Genomic DNA, 20,699 nt, shown 5'->3' on the forward strand with positions numbered 1-20,699 from the left:
GTTAGTAGGGGCTGGGGCAGAAGAGGGCCAGGGACCCAGTTCCTTGGGGCTGGTAAGTCAGCAACTGAACTCCTTGGACAGAGTCAAAAACAGAGCGGTCAATGTCAGGGTGTGAGGGAGGCGTGTTTCTGGAGCTGGGAACCTGACCGAGGTGTTGGGGGACACTCAGCCTCAGGAATGACCATCTCTGTCCCTCTAGAGTCCTGAGAGCTTCCTGGATGAGAAGCAGGAGGTCCACACATGGCAAGCGGGGTTTTTTACACTGGTGCATTTCCCAAGGGAGCACATCACCCTCTTATGGGACCAGAGAACCACAGTGCACATCCAGGCGGGGCCACAGTGGCAGGTACTTGCATGAACAGTGACCTTCCCAGGGCCCTCTGCTCCTACCTGGAACTGACCCAGGCCACCGGGCATTCTTACACGAGCTGTCCCCTCACTGAGGAGCCAGGAATATCATGCCTCCCTCCCTGTCTGCTCCCCACCCCACTCCGCGCCCTTCTCCTCTGACTCTTCTCCTCTCCCTCTTTACATCGTGGCCCCAGAAGTTGCTTCGGGCTTGTGACGGACTCCCGGGCTCATGACAACCGCTCATCCCTCATGTTCCTGCAGGTGACTGCGGTGTCCTCTCTTCTTTCAGGGCCAGTTGGCGGGACTGTGTGGGAACTTCGACTTAAAAACCATCAATGAGATGAGGACTCCAGAGAATTTAGAGTTAACTAACCCCCAGGAGTTTGGCAGCAGTTGGGCTGCAGTCGAGGTAAAGCTTCCCCGGGCCGGCTTCCTCCCTTGCTCAGATGGGCCCCGGCTGGACCGAGAGGACCTGGCCCCAGGTCAGGGACACTGGTATGAGTGGGACTGCTTGGGCAACGGCTCTCCCCGCCTCTGACCCAGAGGCCTTTGACTCTGTTCTGTGGCCCAAGGGCATGTACCACCTGTCTCACACATCAGGCTGCACCTGTGGCTTGGATGAAGCCCTCCTGGGAGGGTGGGGGGCTGAGGAGGAGAAAAAGTCTTTGTCCCAGGAGAGACGACCACTTACTTACTAGGGAAGATGAGGTTGGTTTGAACAAGACCATCTCAGCCATCTCTGTGCCCCCAGTGCCTGGCACTAGGTCGGTCCAGAGGAGAGTCCACGAGAGACCCATGTGGACTGAGGCAGTCAGAGCAGGCTTCCTGAAGGAGGTGGGAATAGGCCTCTGAGAGGGAGGACAACTTTAGCAGAGGTGGAAATGTGGAGGATGTTCCTGGGGTTTGGGAGATGGCTGAGGTCCCCGAGTTGTGAGCTATGGAGGAAAGCAGCACTGAACCGAGACTGAGAGACCTAGGTTCTTGTCTTGGGCCATCCAGTGACTTGTTGGGTGAACTTGACTAGGTTCCATCTTCTCCGTGGTTCTCTGAAGGAACTGTGCCAGGAGAGGGATGGAAACCAGATTTAATCTCTTGTGATAACTCTGATCAGTCAGAAGAGGTGGCCTGGGAAGCTGTGTTGAGAAATACTTAAGACTCACAACAGGCTCAGCTAGAAGAAGATCTGCAATTGATTAGTTATGTCTGCCGTGGGTGCAGCAGCAGAGTGGTGATACAAGTTTACATATGTGCCTTTGACAGAGTCATCCTAGGTGCCTAATTCTCTATTGGGGAGTAGATGAAGATGAGCTTATATAGACCGGGATCAGGGAACAGTCATGGCTTGGAGCCCAGTGTAATCCTGAGGTGGGACAATGCTCTTCTTGCAGCCTCAGGAGAGCAGGCTCTACCTACCGCTATTTTAGAGAAGCAGAGAGGAGAGCTTCAGCGTTTTTGTTAGCTGATGGCCAGAGGGGATCCTCAGCTCCTAGGGAGCACCCACCATTCCCACCATGTGAGAGTCCCCTCCATGGCGGCTTGCTTCCTCCCAGCCATTAAGGTGGGGGGAATCCAGGGAGATGGGATCTACCATCTTATGTAACATGAAAATGCAGTCACGTACACATAACTGCGTCCATCCCACCACCTCTGCCTTCTTTTGTCTGTTTGAAGCAAGTCATGGGTCCTTCCCCCACTCAAGGGGAGGGGATTATACAAGGACTTAAGCCTCAGGAGTCAGGGGATCAAAGAGCTACGCTAAGAGTCTGTCCACCACACGAGGCACCAGGCATTGTGGGGGTAGGGAGATCAACAGCCCTGCCTTTGCCTCGCAGTGCCCAGACACCCTTGATCCCTGGGACACGTGTGTCCTGAATCCTCTCCGAGAACCATTTGCCAGAAAGGAGTGCAGCATCCTGCTCAGCGAGGTGTTTGAGATCTGTCACCCCGTGGTGAGTGGACCCCAGCCCCAGTTCTCCGGAGCCCCTCCCCACCTTCCTGTGGTTCCTTCTGCTCTCAGAACCTCCCACCCCCATGCCTCAAGAGAGGCACCGCAGGTCTAGAAAGGAGACCCACCTCTGCCAGTCCCTTGCCTCCAGCTTGCTCCGATGAGCTTGTCCTATTTCCCCAGGTGACCCAGGACAGACAGCCAGAAAAACAGCTTCCATGCCTTTTTCAAATCTGTCTCGATCTGGCTCTTCCTTCCGGTGAGGAAGTTTCTCTCACAGTGGACACAAACCCTCGTGTGCCCTGGCGTGTCAGCCTGTGCCTCTTCTGCCCTCCGTGGAGACGGAGCATGGCACCCCCCCACCCAGGGCCTCGAAGGCTGCCGTTGGCCTGGCTTTGCCTCTCTCTGGCCCTGGCTGGGTGTCCATAGCCCATGTCTGTTTCTCAGCCTCACTGTTAGCTTCTGGATCCAAGAACATAGGCCTGTGGAAGGCGGGGGCTTAATTCTCAAAAGTGGGGTCTGCCTGGGCCGTGGAGTTTTTCCCTCTGAGCTGGCTCCCTACGTGCCCTCAGCCCACTGGGTAGCTCACCCCAGCCTGCAGTCCCTTCATGTGGACACAGAGCCCTGCTGCTGGAGGTATTAGCTGAGAAGCCAAAGGGCTAACCTTTGGGAGCTGTCCTCTGACCTCTGACTTCTGACCTCCTCCAGGTCGACGTCACTTGGTTTTATTCAAACTGCCTGACAGACACCTGTGGGTGCAGCCAGGGTGGTGACTGTGAGTGTCTCTGTGCCAGCGTGTCCGCCTATGCCCACCAGTGCTGCCAGCATGGGGTAGCTGTGGACTGGCGGACCCCACGCCTCTGCCGTGAGTATCCAGAGCGATCACCCTGTGTGTGGGGGGGGGCCCTCTGTGGGCAGGCCCAGAGGCCGCCATCACTCTTGCTGGGGTTCTGGAGTACTTGGTACCAGCTAGGCACCAACTAGTGTGCCCGTCTCTTTCACCAAATTCATAAAATCCTTATCAAGTAGGAGTTCATTCCTGTTTCACAGCTGAGAAACAGGTCAGACAGCGAGAGAGATGCAGTGTCACACTCAAGGTCACACAGGTTAGTGGTGGAGCCAGGGCTTGTCTTCAGGTGGTCTGGCTGCAAATCTGTGCTCTTAACCACTTTATCAGGGGAGTCAGGAGCCCTGAGTTTCAGACCCACACCAGCCATTTGCAAGCAGTGTGGCCTCCAGCAAGTCACGCAACCTCTCTGGGGGTCAACTTTCTCATCTGAAAAGTAGGATGAGAAAACCTGCCCCACCAGGTTTGTTGTGAGGATCAAATGGGACTTAAAAAGCCTTTGTCAGCTAAGATGGGCTGTATGCTCCATCCAGTAAAGATATTTCAAGTATGCGTTCATACACATACACAGAATCACACACACACACACACACACACACACACACAGTTGGTAGTATACATGTGCATCATCAAACAGATACTAGAGTAAATATGTTTAAAAAATGAAATAAAATATATAGAACATTACATTATTCACGCACCAATTATTTTTTTATTATTTGTTCCTGCACACCAGTGGTCTTCCTGGCACCAGCACACCTCACTTTGGGGAGCAGTGGTTATCCCACAGGCTCTGGGACCAGACTCTCTGCATTCAGTCCCAAGCCCCACCCAGCAGGGTGACCTGGGGCCCGATCTCCACACTCGGACTCCTGCTTGAGGGCTAAGAGCCCTCCCTTGCAGGGCATTGCGAGCATTTAGGGAGCTGACACATGTGAGGCACGGGGCACCGCTCTCTGTGTTATCGCTGAGGTTGCTGTCATTTCTCACGGGGACACGGGTGCTGGCTTGTCCTGAGCCCTGAGAGCTCCAGGAAGGATGACGCTGGGAAAAAGATGGAGAAGAATCTGCCTCTGGCCTCCCTTTTCTCTGACTGGTTTCCTCTGAGACCCTTCCACTGCAAAGGCTCTGTGGCTGTGTTTGGTGGCCCTCCCTCTATTTCTCAGTAAAAATCCTTCATGAAGGAGAAGGGAGCCCAGATTTACCCAGGATCCTCTGTGTGCCTGGCCCTGGGCCTTCTGCGCATTAGCTCATTGATATTCGGGGCTAGGGACACCTCACCCGGGACACCAGATTTAAGGAGGCACCAAAAACTCAGTAATCGAGATAAATCACATTTTAAGGAAATATTTTTTAAAAATCAAACTCAATGTAAAAATATCTGTGGCTTTGATGAACAAAATAGCAAAGTTTTAAGTAATGACAGGGTCGATGGTATTGATTTTCCCTTCTGCCTCAGTATCTCATGTGGCTTGGCCAGGCGCTATCATTGATCCTGTCTTTGTTTTAAATTTTTGATATTTGGTTCATCGTGGATATTTTGCATTAATTTAAAAAATTTTAAAACTGTGCATTAAAAAATTATGTGTCTTAATTACGGAGGTGTCTGATGCCCCCTTCCCTTTTGGACCCAAGGTGAGCAACCGTTTTGCTCTAGTCCAGAACTCACAAATCTGTGGGGCAGCTACCCGTGGTGGTCCCATATTATAGAGCAGGGTGCTAAATTTCAGAGAGGTTGAGTAGCTTGTCCCAGTATGCACAGCTGAAGAGTGAGAGAGATGGAATTTTAACTCAGGTCTGACTCTTCTGGGCTACCTCCCACTGACCAGAGACTCCAACATCCAAATTTCTAGTTCAGACTTCTGAGTCAACAAATGAAGGAAAGGGAGACCTTTCCCATAGCCACACTGTGGGTCAATCTCACGGCTAGTGCTTTTTCTAGAGGTCAGTGCCAAATGCAAAGCGATAGTATTGATCATGGCATTGGGGGTAAGGGGTGGATTTGGTGGCTCTCTTTAGACCATGCCTATGAGTGAGGGAGGGTCCTTCTGCCTTCACCCCAGGTCTATCCAACTGGCCCCTCATGGCCTTGCTTCTGGCTTTAGGTGCCCCTGCAAGGTCCCCCAGTTTGCTGCAGTAGACTACAGAATCCAAGGCTGAGACGTCTGGACAACAGGCTGTGGTGCTGATCTGGGCCACTAGAGGGTGCGCTGAGCACACATTTGGAGGAGCTTGTTGTAGCCTGACGGACACTACACTAGGGGGCCTGAAAAAGCCTTGGCTCCTGGAAGCCCCTGATTCCCTTCCACGGAAGGTTCTTGAAATACCAGCTTCTGTCTTATGCTCGCATTCCTCCAGGTCCTGCCAAAACACTTGTGATTGGAGTTCCCACTCTTTGATTTTGACCTTGCCCTTTGGGGGTCTCACAAGATGCCCCATTCTGCCAACACTCATTCACTCATTTACCCATTCGCTCATTCATTGCTGAGTGCCTCCTCTAGGCCAGCCTTTGAGCTCTGCACCGGGCACACACGGAGTTGTGGTATTTCTTATACCTTAAGATATCTGAGTCCAATGACCATGCCTAGATCTTGGAGTCTGAGAGGCAGGCCAGATCTAGGACAGCTGGGATGTTAGGGGCCGGGACTCTACCCATCTGTTCCAGGCTTCTCAAGAAGTCTTGTTCTCTCTTTCAGCCTATGACTGTGACTTCTTTAACAAAGGTAAGCCCATCTGCCCCAAGTGGAGCCTGGGGGTGCTGAGTACTACCAGCCCCGCCCTGCTGCCCTGACAGCATCCGCTGACCCTGGAAGAGCTGTGACAAGGTGCAAGGATGGACCGCACCAAGTGGAGAGAACCAGACAGTGTAGAGGCTGGGCTGCCCCAGAACTCTGTCTCTAGAAGCTTCTGCCGTCCCTCTCTTGAGGCCAGGCCAGGCCACCTTCCTGGGAGTTTTTCTCACCCAGGGCAGCTTCATCAGGGAGTTAAAAACCCCATTCCCACCAGTATGCCATGCTAGGGCCATCACAGACTTGCTCATCAGGCTCATGGGAATATTGTCTTGGGTCTCCTGAAGGTTCGAGAGGCGAAGTCAACTGCAAACTGCTCTTTCTGAGAATGGCTGGGGCAAAACCTACAGCTTGGTTCAGCCTGTCAGATTCATCTTCCAATTTAGCCAAGGTCACAGGGTACCAGGAAATGCTCCAACTTCTGCAGTAGCTAGGGTGAAAACACCGGTTGCAAAGGAGGCTAATGTCCAGTGTGAGAACTCATTATTCAGTTTAGTCACCAAGGTGACAGGCAATAGGGTGGAAAGTCAGATCCTGGCAGAGTTAGATGCTTGGCAGGTCCTTGGTACCATTCACCTTTGACTTCTGAGCCCCGCTCCCTCCCCTTCCGGGTACCACGCCAGGAACAGGCCTATACGAGCCTAGTCCCAAGCTGTGTCCTCAGTTACATGCATTATCAGATTTGGGGTTGAGACATGTCCCACCAGCAGAGCATAGCCGATGAAATGGAGAGGGACAGACTAGAGGCCAGAAGATCAGTGAGGGGGTCTGCGAGATAAGAGCTGGTCCCTGAATGATAATTCAGGGACTACAGGCCCTCCAAAATGTTAGCCCCCCAGGGACTCCTGAGGGCCAAGGGCTCCCTCCTGGCTATGAGGAAGCTTTCTTTACAAGAATGAGTAATGAATAAGAATGAATCTGTAACAGAATTGCAGTCCCTGGGACAGGCAAGGTCTGTCTGACATCAGGCAAGACATTTCAGCGAGACAGCTCCGAGAAGAGTTTTCTCCCTTCTGTGGCATTTTGGGTGGCAGTAACTGGCAAAGGACAAGCTGTTTCTAGCATCGTCCTCCTACTCATCCTCCTACCCATCCATTCCTTGCTCTGCTCTTCTACCAACATGTTCTCCGGTCCAGGCCCTTTGCTGGGTGCTGTGGAATCAGTGGTCAAAGAGACCTGTCCCAGTGGCGTTCTGGAGCTGGAGCTGGAGCTGGCTGACATGGGCCCTAGAAAGCCATGGGGTGTGCCTGCTCTCAGACATTCGGTCGGTGGTTTGAAACTGACCCCTGCCATGAGCCGTGGAAATCAGCAGTCACTGCAAAGTGGGGTTTTGTTTGTTTGTTTGTTTGAGAGTTTACTGTTGTGCGTTTCCTAGCACAGCGCTGCCCGTTTCCCATGTGGTCCGGGAGACACACGCGCATCCACCCCCAAGGTTCCCCTCGTAAGAGCCGTGATCAGGGCAGGCTGTGCTCCAGGGGCTGGTGGAGTGCTGAGGAGGAGGGATGACGTTTGTGTGTGGCGGGAGAGGGTGCAGGGAGAGCTTCTCCAAGGAGGTGACATTTGAGCTGGGCCCCAAAGGTTGAGTAGGCGTTTGCCAGGCACAAACCACGGAGGACGCCTCTGAGTGGGCAGGCAGCATGAGGACAGGCATGAGGTAGAGCACAGCATGGCTCTTCCAAGGAAGCGCTAGAGAAGTTCAAGGTGGCGGGCCAAGGGTGTGGGGAGTTGGTGGGGTGTGGGGTGTGAAGGGTCCCTGAATTCAAGCTGGGCCCTTGGAGTCCATCCTGAGGGTAATGGGGAGCCATTAATCTTAGCAGGGAGTGTGTCTAGAAAGGGATTCGGGCACCTGTGGGGAGGAAGCCCTGGAGTCTGGGGTGGGGTGCCTCCGACACCAGAGGCAGGGAGGTTGGTTTTAAGGCAACTGTCTTGAAAACCCCTGGCCCTCTCTAACCTATACCAGCAATGGTAGGAACCCAAGAGCCACAAAAAGACACATTTTAGATAAGTAGGTAAACACTGATGTTGGGACTGAGACCCACTGACATTCATCCCTCAGGCGTTGAGTGATTAGAGACCATCTCTGATGTTGAGTCCCAGAGGTAACCCTGACTAGAGCGGTGGCTGCATGACAGGCCAGTGGTGGGACATCTGCAGGCATGGGGGTGGGGCAGAGGTCTCCCGTGGGTGGCCCTGTTCCCAGGTTTTCCCAGTGAAATTATTCAGGCGGTGTGCAGAGGGTCACTTCCCATTAGGGACTGACTGCCTAGAGCTCATGCCCTTTCCTTCTTGGGGACCTGAGCTCCTGGGGCCCAGGGTAAGGGAAGTGACTGGAAGTAGCTCTCTCGTACCCTCTCTTTTCCCCACCTCTGGCAGGATGGGAGGTGGGCAGAGGCCCAGGGAGGCAGGCCTCACGACTGGACCCCTTCTCTCCAGCACTAGGTAAGGGTCCGTACCAACTGGCCAGCTTGGCCGCTGGCAGTGTCTTAGTGACCAGCAAGGCAGTGGGCGGTGCCGTGGTCCTCGTGAGCGCGGAGGATGTGGCTCCAGGAGACATTGTGAACTTCCTGCTGACGGCTGCACTATACAAGGCCAAGGCACATGGTAAGGCCTACCTCCAGCCCCATTGCAGCCCTTGGTGGAGGGAGGGGAGGGTGCTGAGACCCTAAGCAGTCTGCAGTGTCTGGAGAAATGTGGGGCTCCAACAGGTACCCCTTTCCCAGCCGAGACAGGCCTCTGGGTCAGCCTGTTAGTCTGTTCAAATGGCCACCTTCCATTTTCTCCCTGGAAAAAGCAGGGAGGCCAAGGTCCAGAGGTACCCCTAGACCTTGCTTTATGCCATTGCTGTGTTCTGGTCAGGCTTGGGGGCAACAGCTGCTCCTTCCTCTCCTAACCCTCCTTCCTACTCTTAATCCTCTTTCCCCTGTCCCCCTCCCCGTCTTCTCCCCTGTCCCCACCGTCTTCCATCTCTTCCTGCTTCTCCTTCTCTTTGGCCTCCTCCCCTCCCTTCCATTTTGGAGACTGGATAGACTGTAAGTCCAGAGGGGCACTGGCTGATGGACTGACTCCTGGGGGCCTTGTTTCTGTGAACGGAGGAGCAGCTCTTAATGGGCTCAGGTCATTATCCTGAATTCTAGGACACATCTAGAACCAGCCGTGGCCTCTTGGGTCACAGACGGTCCGCAGACCTGACTGGCCTCGCGTTGGTGGGCACTGTCCTCCCTTCAGAGTTCAGTAGTGCGGAACGGGTGGCAGGAACCTTGCCTGGCGCAGAGGGAACCCTGGATGGTATTTTTGCTGGGCCCTGGGCCCGCCAAGGCCTCAGTTCAGCCAGTGCTGGGAAGTCTTTCCTGTGCATTTGTGCGTGTCCCAGTGTGTGTGACCACTGTGATCAGCATTTCTACCCCTGCACCTGCTGGCCCCATCTAGTCAGTGTCTCCCCAACCACAGGGATGTGGCCCATCCCAGCATCCACTGGAACTGTGACCTGAGACACTTCTCACAGGGTTCATTCCTGTCGCAGAATTTCAGTTCTCAGATGAGGGTCTGCAGCTTACCTGGTTATGATGACCTCGCCCCTCCCCCTCATCCCTCCTTCCCTGCCTTTACCCCTCCCTCCTGTTCATTGAGCCCTATTCCCAGGCCAGGCACAGACCCGGGCACTGGGGCATCAGGGATGGAAGAAACTTCCCGGCCCACCAGAAATCCACAGTCCCATCCAGGAGACAGACACAATATGAGCATGATATGGTCGTGCCTGCTCCTGGGTCCCATCCCTGTGGCCGACTGTGTGGAGGTGAAGATCGTGGGATCTGGCCTTAGCCTGCCTGGTCTCCTAATCCTGCCTCCCTCTTCCACCGGCACTTTGACTTTGAGTCTCACTTCCCTCATCTGTAAAATGGGAATAACAGGAGCATCCCCTGCTGACCTGTTACGGATTTTACTTGTTTATAATGTGTATCTTCCTTCCACTTAAATGTAAGCTCCATCAGGGCAGGGATTTTGGTCCTTTTGTTTCGGATTGTGCCTACAACAGCACCTGGCACATAGTAGGGCCTCAGAAAACATGAGCTGCAGAAGGAATGAATTTGCCACCTATTAGGTTCTCTTGGAAATCAATAACCCAGCAGGCAGAGGCCTTGCTTAGCATCGTGCCTGGCACATAGTAAGTCCCTGACAGATACTACTTAGTGTTTTTCCACCAATAATGAATCCTTCCTCCGGTTGCTTCCTGTCTCCTCATAGCTGTTCAGGGGTGTGTGACAGGGCTACATGGGCAGGGAGGGAAGACACATCGAGCCCTGTGCCATGTGTTTTTGCCCCTCACCACGGCCCAGGAACGTTCAGTCATTCACTTACATCATAGCCAGTTGTGGCAGTCTGGGACTCCTGGACCCCTCCTTATGTGGATTAGGGGGTTATCCACACAGCAACAAGCTCTACTTTCTAGAACTGGGCCTTTGTGGACACAGGAGAGAGGACAGCAGAGACCAGTCGTGGGGCTGAGGGCAAGCCCTTCTCCTCTCAGGGTCAGTTTTCTCATCTGTGGGTTGGACTCCACATTCCCTCAGTCTGCCAGCTCGGACCCTGTGGGATTCTGTGTGGAGCAGGACCAAGCTGGGGTCACTGACACCTGTCAGATCAGCACCCGCCAGCCTGTCCAGAGTGTCCAGTTGAACGTGACTCTTCTAGGGTGGCCGTGTCTGTTGGTCTGCTCACTGCTGTCTCCCCAGCATTATCAGAGCATCCTCCAAATGTTTATAGAGTAAGGAAAGGAGGGAGAGAGAAAAAGGGGAGGGAGGGAGGGAGAGAAGGAGGAAGGAGAGAAAGGAGGTGGGAGGAAGACACCTCCCAAGGTTTGGCAGCTGGCAGCTTCTCTAACCTTCCACTTCCCTCAGGCAGGGGTGGTGTGTGCAGAGGGCCGGCCCGCAGGCAGAAGTGGGCAGGCAGGCATGGAGGAGCAGGGCCCAGCTACTCCACAGGCAGGTGGCTGTCTTGAGTCACTGAGTGCAGATGCACGCCAGGCTCCGCCCCTCCTCTGGGCCCCTCCCTGCGCTCACCTCACGCACCTGGCTCTTTACAGACCCGGATGTGGTGTCCCTGGAGGCAGCAGACAGACCCAACTTCTTCCTCCATGTCACAGCCAACGGGTCTCTGGAGCTGGCCAAGTGGCAGGGCAGCGCTGCCTTCCACCGCCGTGCCTCCTTCTCACTGCACCGGGGGACGTGGCAGGCCGGCCTCGTGGCCCTGGAGTCACTGGCAGAGCCTGGCTCCTTCCTTTATGCGTCGGGCCCCACGCTGGTCCTGCGGCTGTACGAGCACACAGAGGTGTTCCGCCGCGGCACGTTCTTCCGCCTTCTGGGTAGGTGTGTCCACCCCGCCATCGCCTCAGCCCCTCCTCACACTGCCCTTCCTGCCCTCTCCCACCGTACCCTCCCAACTGCCCCCAAGAGGCAGAATTCCCACTCTCCTGACAAGGGGACGCCACACTTGGGTGCTGCCCCTAAGATGGGAGGTGGCCTGACCTCCATGTTGGTGGCCTGGGGAGCCGTGGGCAGTGGGGCCTGGGGCCCAGCCAGCTTCCTGGGTCCTGCCTACACCCATAGGCCAATTACATGGTCTAAAAATAGGGCAGCCTTTGTGGACACGAGGTAAGAAGGGTTCCTGACTGCAGCTTGCAGAGCCCACTGGCTCAGGTTTCTTGCTGATGGGGACACATGCCTGCCCTGTGAGCTCAAAGACCTCCCCCTGGGCACCAGGCTGAGGGGCCAGCAGCCTCCCTCTGTCCCCCATGGGAGGCCCAGGACCCTGGGCAGTGATGGGGCAGCTCCACACCCTTTCCAGCTAAGGCCAGGGGCTTCCAGGGCCCTGCCATCCCCCTGGCAGGTGGGTCTGCCCCCAAGAGCTTGCTCTCTGCTTATACCCTGGAGGAAGTGAGCACAATTTTTCTACCACTGCAGGCAGGCCTCTCTGTCCTGCAGGCACATGCATGTTTGTGCCTGTGCGGGCGCCTTGAGCTGCATGAATGGGTCCATTATATATGTTCACAAACATATCTCCAACCAGCCCCCCCATTGATCATGGGCCTTGCTCTGGGCCTGGTTCATCGTTGGTGCTCCCCAAATGTAAGTTCTCAGTTCTGGCCTCCAGGATCCCAGAAAAGCAGGTTTCTTCAGAGCCCACCCATGTCTTCCCAGTCAGGCCATGGTTTCAGAGACAGGTTGCACGTGTTAAGATGGTCTGGGTCTCGTCTGCCTTCATGTCCCCCATAGCCTGCTTTCTCTGAGGAGTCCTCATCTGTCAAGGCACTGGCCACAGGACCTTTTCTTCAGGAAATCCTCCTGGGAGAGTAATTTTCCTGGCATCTTCTGTGCCTCAGTTTCCTTAGCTATAAAATGGGGATAATAATAGTGCTACATCATAGGATTACTGTGAGCATTAATAAGGAAAAACTTATGAGATGTTGAATGTCGTGTTTGGTGCTGTTCAAGAGTTGGCTATTGTTTTTGTTGTCATTATTGTTATTCTTAGCCACCAAGTGTGCAGGGCAAGCCTGGCCATCAAAGTCCCAGAGGAGCAGGGTGACAGGACAACCTTATGCAGGGGATCAGGGGTCCCAACCTTCTCTTTGGCTAACCCTCAAAGCCCAGCTGCACCTGCCTGCTCTGTGCCTCCCTGCCACAGGGTTCTGAGCCCCTACTCCAAGTTCCCACAGCCCCATCCCAAGGATCCCCCAGGCACTGACCCCTGCTCACAGGAATAGTTTTCCCTTAGGTTGGTTTTTATTTTATTTTGTATTTTATTTTATTTTTCTTTGCTTTTCCTGCATGTGTCCATTTGTCTCTTCCATGGAGCAGGGTGGGGATAGGTGGAGCTAGGATTACCTCTGTGTCTGTCTCCTGACCCTGAGCTGGTATCAGTCTCGCTCAGTGCTTGGACTCTGGTGGCGCTCACCTTTCCAGATGCCAAGCCCTCAGGGGCTGCCTACCCCCTCTGTGAGTGGCGCTATGATGCTTGTGCCAGCCCCTGCTTCCAAACCTGCCGGGACCCACAGGCAGCTGGCTGCCGGGACGTGCCAAGGTGAGGGAGCACGGGGTCCAGGTGTGTATGTCAGTGTATTTGAGCATGCGCATGTGCAAATGGGTGTGTAGTCTGTGTAGTCTGTGTAGTCTGTGGGCAGAGGCATGAGCATTTCCTGAGATGTATGTGTGTGCTCACAGGTACTCGTGATTGCATCGTGTGTGTGTGTGTGTGTGTGTGTGTGTGAACTAGAGTGCAGCTGACTTACATGGACATATGTGAGTATTGATTTGTGTGATGTGCATACACCTGGGCTGTGTGTGTATTCGTGTGGGTATACTGGTGTCCGTGGGCCGCACACAGCTGTGCGTATGTCCACGTGTGTGAGCTGTATGCACCTGGGTGTTGGTGCAGCTGTGTGTGCATGAAGGTTTTGATAGTCTGTATGGATGTGTGGGTGTCTGTGTGAATGTTTTCGAGTCTTGCGGGTGGGACAGTGTGCCTAAATGCAAACACATGGGAGCCTGTGTGTGTGTGTGTGTGTGTGCGTGCACAGGTGTGTGCGTAAGCAGACCTTGTTCATGTTTCTCTCTTGGTCTGAGGAGTATCAGTGCAAAAGTGTGCAACGTGCATGTTCAGGTGTATGTACTTCTGTACACGTGTCTCTGGGGGTTCATGTGACGTGTGTCATAAGGAGGGATGAAGCTGTGCTCGCTCCATGTGAAAGAGATGATTGTTCCCCATGTCTCCAGCTACTAATTGGCTCCCTGCTCTGTCCTCAGGGTGGAAGGCTGTGTGCCTGCCTGTTCCACTCCCAAGGTCCTGGATGAAGTCACACAGAGATGTGTCTACTTGGAGGACTGTGAGTGGCCCAGATTTCTCATCCCTCCCTCAGATTTCCTCTAAATCTCCAGCTTCTGCTTTGACCAACCATGCCCAGAGTCCCCAGGTCTCTGGAGAAGCAGGGTCAGCATAGGAGCCTCTGGAAGAGACCTTTAGAGTAGGCAGGGACCCCATCCAGCCCATTCTTCCCACTAAACAGAGAGAAAAATGAGGCCCAGAGTGGAGAGGGGACTGGCTTGGGATCAGGTGGTAGGAATGCAGTACAGGCAAAGGCAGACCAGAGGTCCATTGGCTCTGAGCTCGGGCTTTGAGGTATGGGGCAGAGTCCAGACCTGCGGAGTCCTCCAGTCCCACACAACAGAAGCCCCTGGGTTGGTCAGACTGCCTGACTGGCGGCTGGAAGCTGCCTTCCCCCATGCTCACCTAGGCTGCTGGCTCAGGAACCCTACCTCACAGCCCTGCCCAGTGAAGACACCCCTTGGGGCAGGCAGCAGGTGTCCCATTGTCTGAGCTGCTTCTTTCTTTGCCCCAGGTGTGGAGCCCATGGTTTTGGTTCCCACAGAGTCTCTTGGTGACCAGACCCTGCCTCCTGGTCAGGAGCTGCCCACTCTCAGTGGCAAGGAGCTGCAGTTTCCACAGGAAGCGCCCGGGGCCCCCTCCCACAAGCCAGTGCATGGTCCCTCTGCCCCACTCACCACAGCTCTGAATCCACCCATGGCAGTTACTGAGGGGCCAGAGCTGGCTCCAGGCCCCACGCAGGCCACTCTGCAGCTGCCACCGGGGGTCACTTCACCTAACCTCCCTGCCCCCGCCACAGAGGCCCCAGCCAGCATGGGAGCGACCGCCAGCCACCTGGCTACCACCCTTACCCTAGAATCCTCATCTCTCTCCCTTTCGCAGCAGACACCCACACCTAGTATAGGGTCAGGGGCTGTGAAGACAACGAGGGTGACTGTGACCTTTTCAGGGAGCCCCAATATCACAGACTCAGCCCAGTCACCCCCCGCACCTCACTTCCCACTCATGACCAAAGCTGCGACAGCCCCAGGCCCCGGCTCTTTGCCTATCAGGACCACCCCGCTCCAGCCCTTCCCAAGCTTGGAGTTGCCTACGAGTTCCTCCTCCAGGCCTGTGGCTTCCCCTGCAGTGACCTCCAGGCCTCCCACTTCCTTGGGATCCCACAAGACTTTGCTGACACCTGCAGTCATAAAAGTCATGAACAAGACAGGGATGCCCCAGCCCACAAAGGCCCAGAGCGTTTCAAGGCCCAGCAGCCTCCCAGCCGAGGCTAGGACAACAGCACAGCAGGTTCCTGTCAGTGCTCTGGCTACCAAGAGAGTGGAGACAGCACCACCCATGGAGAAGCAGCCTGGGCCCAGCCAGTCCGCAGGCACCCCAGCATCCTCACTTCCAAGACCCATCCCTACTGCCCCACTCCACCCCACCTGGCAAACTACCATAGCCACCGGGCCTCCAGCTCTGCCCCCGGGGACCCCAGCTGCCGCCAGCCCATCCACACTCGCTCACGGGCTGGGGGTCACTCCCTTCATGTCCGTGGATTTAACTCAGCCACCCCAGCTCCTCTCTGGCCTGCCTCTTGATACCAGCCTGCCCTTGGCCAAGGTGGGCACATCTGCCCCAGTGGCCACACCCAGGTCCAAGGGTTCTGTCGTCACCCTTCCACTCCGGCAGCAGGCCACATCTCCCACTATGGCCACAACCCCACCTACGCAGACCCTCAGCTCAGCACCGCCTCTCACCCCTGCTGTCGTGGCCCAGGTAGGCCTATCCAGCTATACAACCCCTCAGGCAGGAGGCACGGCACCAGGCCTGCTTCTGGGAGCCACATTGCCAGTCTCTGGAGTCGTAGCCATGGCTGAGGGGGGAGCCCCCACGCTCTCTGCTGCCCCACACAAGAGCACCACAGAGAAGATGGCCATTCTGTCCAAGCAAGTGTCTCTGCCCCCCTGGATATATGGTCCTGCCCAGGGGGTGCCCACAGAACTCACGCCTGCTGTGGCCCACACTTTGTCTGCCTTGGCACCGGAAGCTGATGGCCCCTGGGCTGTCACAGTGCCACTGGTGCCCACATCCTATCCCCTGAGTCGTGTCTCGGCCAGGACCGCCTCCCGGGAGAGCTCACTCGTTCTGCTCCCTCAGCTGGCCCAGGCCCATGGAACCCCGGCCGGACCGCAGCTTCCAGCAGAACTGGAGGCAGAGGCCACCACCAAGCCGTCTGGGCGCTCAGCCCCCGCCCAGAGCATCGCAGCGAGTTCGGCTGAGACCTTAACAACTACCACTGAGGAAAGCACATCTCCCACCTGTGTTGTGAGTGACCTATCAGGCCACCCCAGTGTGGTCCCCTATGTCCCTCTCTCCTGGGCCACTTGGCTGGGACACCATCATGGCGTCACATTCCTCTCAGCCTGGGGCAGCTTCTCCTTTACTAACCACCAGGCTGCAAGATGGCGGTTCAGTCACTGCCCTCAGGCTTGCCCCACACTCTGGAGCTGACAAATTTTGCAGGCTCTTCTGGGTCCCTGATGTCATGGCAGAGTCTCACCATTTCCCTAGGGCCAACTGGATGACTTAGTGTGACACCAGAACGTGGAAACATGAGTGTGCTGGGGGGTGTATGTTTGTATCCGTATTGTCACGTGGGACTGTGTGTGCAAAGTTTACATGTGTGAGACTCAGGGCGAGCAATCATATATCTGTGTGTGTGCTGTATGGTGTCACGAGACAGTGTAGATCTACATTTGTAAGAAATGTGTGTGTGTGCATGTGTGTGTGCGTGTGCTTGTGCGTGCTCAGGTTTCTCTGAGTCTGAGCTTGCACGTCTGCACATCTGTGTACCTGGACCTCTCTACCAGGGCTGGACAGATACGCAGAAATCCTGGGGATTCAGTCCCTGATCCCCAATCTCATGCTCAACTCGTCCCCAGGCCCCTGAGGGGCGTATTGGGTGGGTTGAGGGTGACGACACCATTCCCTAGTAGTTATACCTCTGGGTCCCCTGCCCTGCTACAATTGACTTTGGAAAGGATCTTATGCCCTTAGCTTCGGGTGGGGGTGGGGGGAGGGGCGGGTAGTGAGGGGCTCAGTACTAGGCTGGGCACTCATGCTGTCTCTCCACCCTGTGCCCCAGCCAATCGCTGAGCAGGACTGCGTCCGCCACATCTGCCTGGAGGGCCAGCTGATCCGAGTGAACCAGTCCCAGCACTGTCCCCAGGGTGCCACACGCCCTCGCTGTGGGGTCCTGGGCCTCGCAGTGAGGGTGGGCGGGGACCGCTGCTGCCCCCTATGGGAATGTGCCTGTGAGTCCTGGGGTCCACCAGATCCTCCCCAAACGTGACCTCGGCGCCTTCCCTGTGTGTTCCTTGGCCTTAGGGTAACTCTGACCTGAATGCATTCTCCTGTGGGACATCTTGTCTCATTGTGACCCCTGAACTGGCAGGTCCCTACTCTTGCAGCCTCATCTCTGTGATGCCTGCTCTGAGGGACTCTCCAGCCCTCAGGGCCTCTGAATCCCACTTGGGAAAAGGCCAAGTTGCCTGTGCTACTACCTGGGTGGCCTCTGCCCCAGAAGCATCTGTTAATCTTCTCATCCTTGCCCCTCCCCCAGGCCGGTGCTCAATCTTCCCTGATCTAAGCTTCGTGACCTTTGATGGGAGCCACGCAGCCCTGTTCAAGGAGGCCATCTACATCCTCACCCAGAGCCCCAAAGAAATGGTCACCGTCCATGTCCTTGACTGCAAAAGTGCCAACCTGGTGACTGTCTCCGGCTGCATTTGCTGCTGGGGCCTCGGAATTTGACGAGATTTGGAGGGGAGATTGAGCAGTGAATTGGGTTTTAAGGGGTGCCAGAGGCTAGGACAGACACGGAAACCCCTACAGTAGCTCTGTCTATCAGGGGTCTCCTGGAATGGCCCTGTAGAGAAGGGGCTCGTGGAGTGTACCACCTTGTGGCCCTTTCTGGGGCTGACACCATTCCTAGCTCATCCCCATTGCCTAAGCCCAGGTGGGAGGCACGCGAGTGCAGAGGAGCTGGGATGCCACTCCAGCCATGTGGCCTATGGCCAAGGATGCTGGCCACTGACAATCACCTACTAGGGTACCCTCATGAGCCGGGTGGAAGAGGGCAGGATTTTCTCTTTGTTTTTGCTTTTTGTTTTGGCTGGGTTTACAGGAGGTCAGGTAGAACCAGACATGCTCCCTGAGATTCTGTGCACCATCTGCCCAGCCCCGACCGGTGCCCCTGGCAGACTGCGAGGGGGTGGCAGAGAAAGGATGCTCACAGTGGCTCCCCAGCAGGAGGAGGAGGAGAAGGCAACAAAGACTGGGCTCCAAGCTGATGAGGATTGGGCTCTCTCTGCAGGGGCACCTGAACTGGCCTCCGTTCTGCCTGGTGATGCTGAATGTGACTCACCTGACCCATCAGGTCACCATTGACCGTTTCAGCCGGAAGGTGAGCGCATCAGAGAGCCAGTCTTCCCAGGGCTGCGATCAGGCAAGCCGCAGGGCGTCCAGCTGTGGAGAGGTCTTGCTCACGACTGGGGGGCAAGGACAGAGAGGGACCCTTCCAATGAAAAATAATGCAAAAGGCTCACCTCATTTGTTTCCCCTTTCTCAGCAATCATTCTCCTGTGCTGCCAACTGTTCAATGCCTGAAAACTATTGTTACATATAATTTGTCAGGGTTTTTTTGGTTGTTTAAGGTAAGAAGGTATATCTAGTTCTTATTACTCCATCTTGATCAGAAGCTAAAGCCCAAGTTCTTAGATGCGACTGTTCATTCCCAGACCTGGGAGGCCACTCCAGGTCCATGGAGCCCCACCCCCTCTCTGCATAGCTAGGAAAGCTCTGGCTGAGAGCACCAGGGATTTCCCAAGGTCAAAGTTTCCCAACACCGAAGTTCCTGTCCTGGCTAATTTGCAAAGTGATTAATAAAACAGTGATTGCTCTAGGAGAGGGAGGTTTAAAGTCGTTATAAATATTTTAAGATTCTAATCTTTTAATCTCCCATTTCTACAAAGTAAAACTACTAATCCATAGTACATACAAATTTAACCTTGTCAATATGTAGCAGAGGTTGTAGCTGTGACTGTATAGTGGTGGAGAGAATTAGGGTGTGTTGCATATTTAACAAACATTGAGACCCCGGTTTATGTCGGGCCCAAAGGCAAGTGCTGCGGATTCAAAGGTGGATCTGGTGCCTCGATGAGGGAACAAAGAGAGGTCAGCACAGAGATGAGGAGGCCCCAGAGAAGGGGTGCCCAAGCTTGAGGCTGGAGACTTGGGGAAAATCCCCCAGAAGAAATGACCTGAGCAGAAGAATCAGGAAGGAAGGAGAGTGATTACAAAGCCTCAAAGTGCGTGTTTGTTTGGGCACAGAGATGCAACCTGTCTCCCGTTGTTGTGTCTTTTTGTTTTATCATTTTCTCATAAAAATGGTTTTGGAATTCTTTGATGCCACTTGGACAGTGTCTTGGCCACATGTGCCTGAAACAGAGCCTGTTACATAGCTTGATACTGTTTGTTGGATAGATATGTGGATGGATGGGTGGGTAGGTCGATGGATGGATGGATGGGTGGGTAGATGGGTGCGTGGACGGACAGACAAGCTGTGCTCACATTGAACACTCTCCCCCCACAAGGTGACTGTGGACTCACAGCCCGTCTGGCCCCCTGTGAGCAGACACGGATTCAGAATTGAGGACACAGGTCACATGTATGTGATCCGGACCCCGTCACACATCCAGATCCAGTGGCTGCACAGCTCAGGACTCATGGTCCTGGAGGCCAGCAAAGCCAGCGAGGCCCAGGGCCGCGGCCTATGCGGTGAGGTGGGACCCAGCTGGGAGAGAGGGGATGGTTCTTTGGTCCACCTCTGTCTCCCAGCATAGGTTCCCCTGTGTGAACCCAGGGAAAGCTGGGACAGAAGGCCAGGCCAAAGGTGGAAGCAGCATGGCTGCCAGGGCAGAGAGACCTAGTGTCTGGTGTTCTGAGGCAGAAGCTGCCAGCAGGGAGACGGCTAAGGGCTCTGGCCTCGGCCAGTTGTCACTTTAACTGGGATTGTCTGTCGGCTTCCCGGATAGCTTCCTAATACCAGATAATCCTTCCTGTCTGCATAGGCCTGGGCACTTCACAAAGCACTTCCACACTCTGATCTCACTTATTGCAGGTCACCGACCTAACAACCCTAAGAGATGACCATTGAACTAAAAAAGAAAGGGGGCTCAGAGAGGTTAAGCACCTTGCCCCAACTCACACAGCAGAGCTGCCACAACACTGGGGCTCTTCAGACACCAACATGACTGCGGGAGTGTGCCCTTAGGGACTGGATGTGTTTTGATAAGGAGAAGGGGGGGTTCAGGGGGAGTGTGAGTGTGGACAGCTGCTCCCCCACGGGACATTCTGTGACAAGACATTATGATGCCAGGGAACAGAGGAGCACTTCCATGTTCCATAAACACATACATGTACGTCCATAAATCTGCACCGTTTTGATCATTGACGCTCACACCCTTGTATTCAGAATGCCCTCCTCATGTGAATTAACATGTGCAAGTCTGCTCTTTGCTCATTCTTTGATTACTTACCATGTGCCAGTCCCAGAACAGATAGTAGGCAAAACAGAAGAAATCACTGTTTTATGAAACCTCTGTTCTTACTGACTTACTGATGCAAGCATATTTTTTTACACACACACACACACACACACACACACACACACACACACACACACAGCACTGCCAACACTCCATCATCTTTTTCTCACCATGTCTTGCTTCCACTCTTTATGCCTGGCAGGGAGTGCTGGCCTCAGCAGTAATCTCCTCCCTAGGATACTCAGGACACCCTTTGGTGACTCGATGTCAAGACCAAAAATGCAACCACTGGGACC

At 54.8% G+C, this 20,699-nt stretch overlaps 1 protein-coding gene across 1 annotated transcript in view; it reads left to right on the forward strand.

Moving 5' to 3' along the window:
• Positions 1-20,699, forward strand: part of OTOG (otogelin) — a 76,836-nt gene that overhangs the window by 38,493 nt on the left and 17,644 nt on the right. Inside the window, exons 27-40 of the mRNA XM_059137621.1 lie at positions 200-346; positions 641-760; positions 2,184-2,300; positions 3,005-3,161; positions 5,840-5,866; positions 8,366-8,533; positions 11,013-11,291; positions 12,892-13,009; positions 13,732-13,811; positions 14,325-16,120; positions 16,941-17,109; positions 17,418-17,563; positions 18,171-18,260; positions 19,450-19,633. Of these exons, the coding sequence (XP_058993604.1) occupies positions 200-346; positions 641-760; positions 2,184-2,300; positions 3,005-3,161; positions 5,840-5,866; positions 8,366-8,533; positions 11,013-11,291; positions 12,892-13,009; positions 13,732-13,811; positions 14,325-16,120; positions 16,941-17,109; positions 17,418-17,563; positions 18,171-18,260; positions 19,450-19,633 (3,598 nt within the window). The remainder of the gene's footprint in view (positions 1-199; positions 347-640; positions 761-2,183; positions 2,301-3,004; positions 3,162-5,839; positions 5,867-8,365; positions 8,534-11,012; positions 11,292-12,891; positions 13,010-13,731; positions 13,812-14,324; positions 16,121-16,940; positions 17,110-17,417; positions 17,564-18,170; positions 18,261-19,449; positions 19,634-20,699) is intronic.

The sequence above is a fragment of the Mustela lutreola genome, chromosome 1 (genome assembly GCF_030435805.1).
Source record: "Mustela lutreola isolate mMusLut2 chromosome 1, mMusLut2.pri, whole genome shotgun sequence".
Lineage (NCBI taxonomy): Eukaryota > Metazoa > Chordata > Mammalia > Carnivora > Mustelidae > Mustela > Mustela lutreola.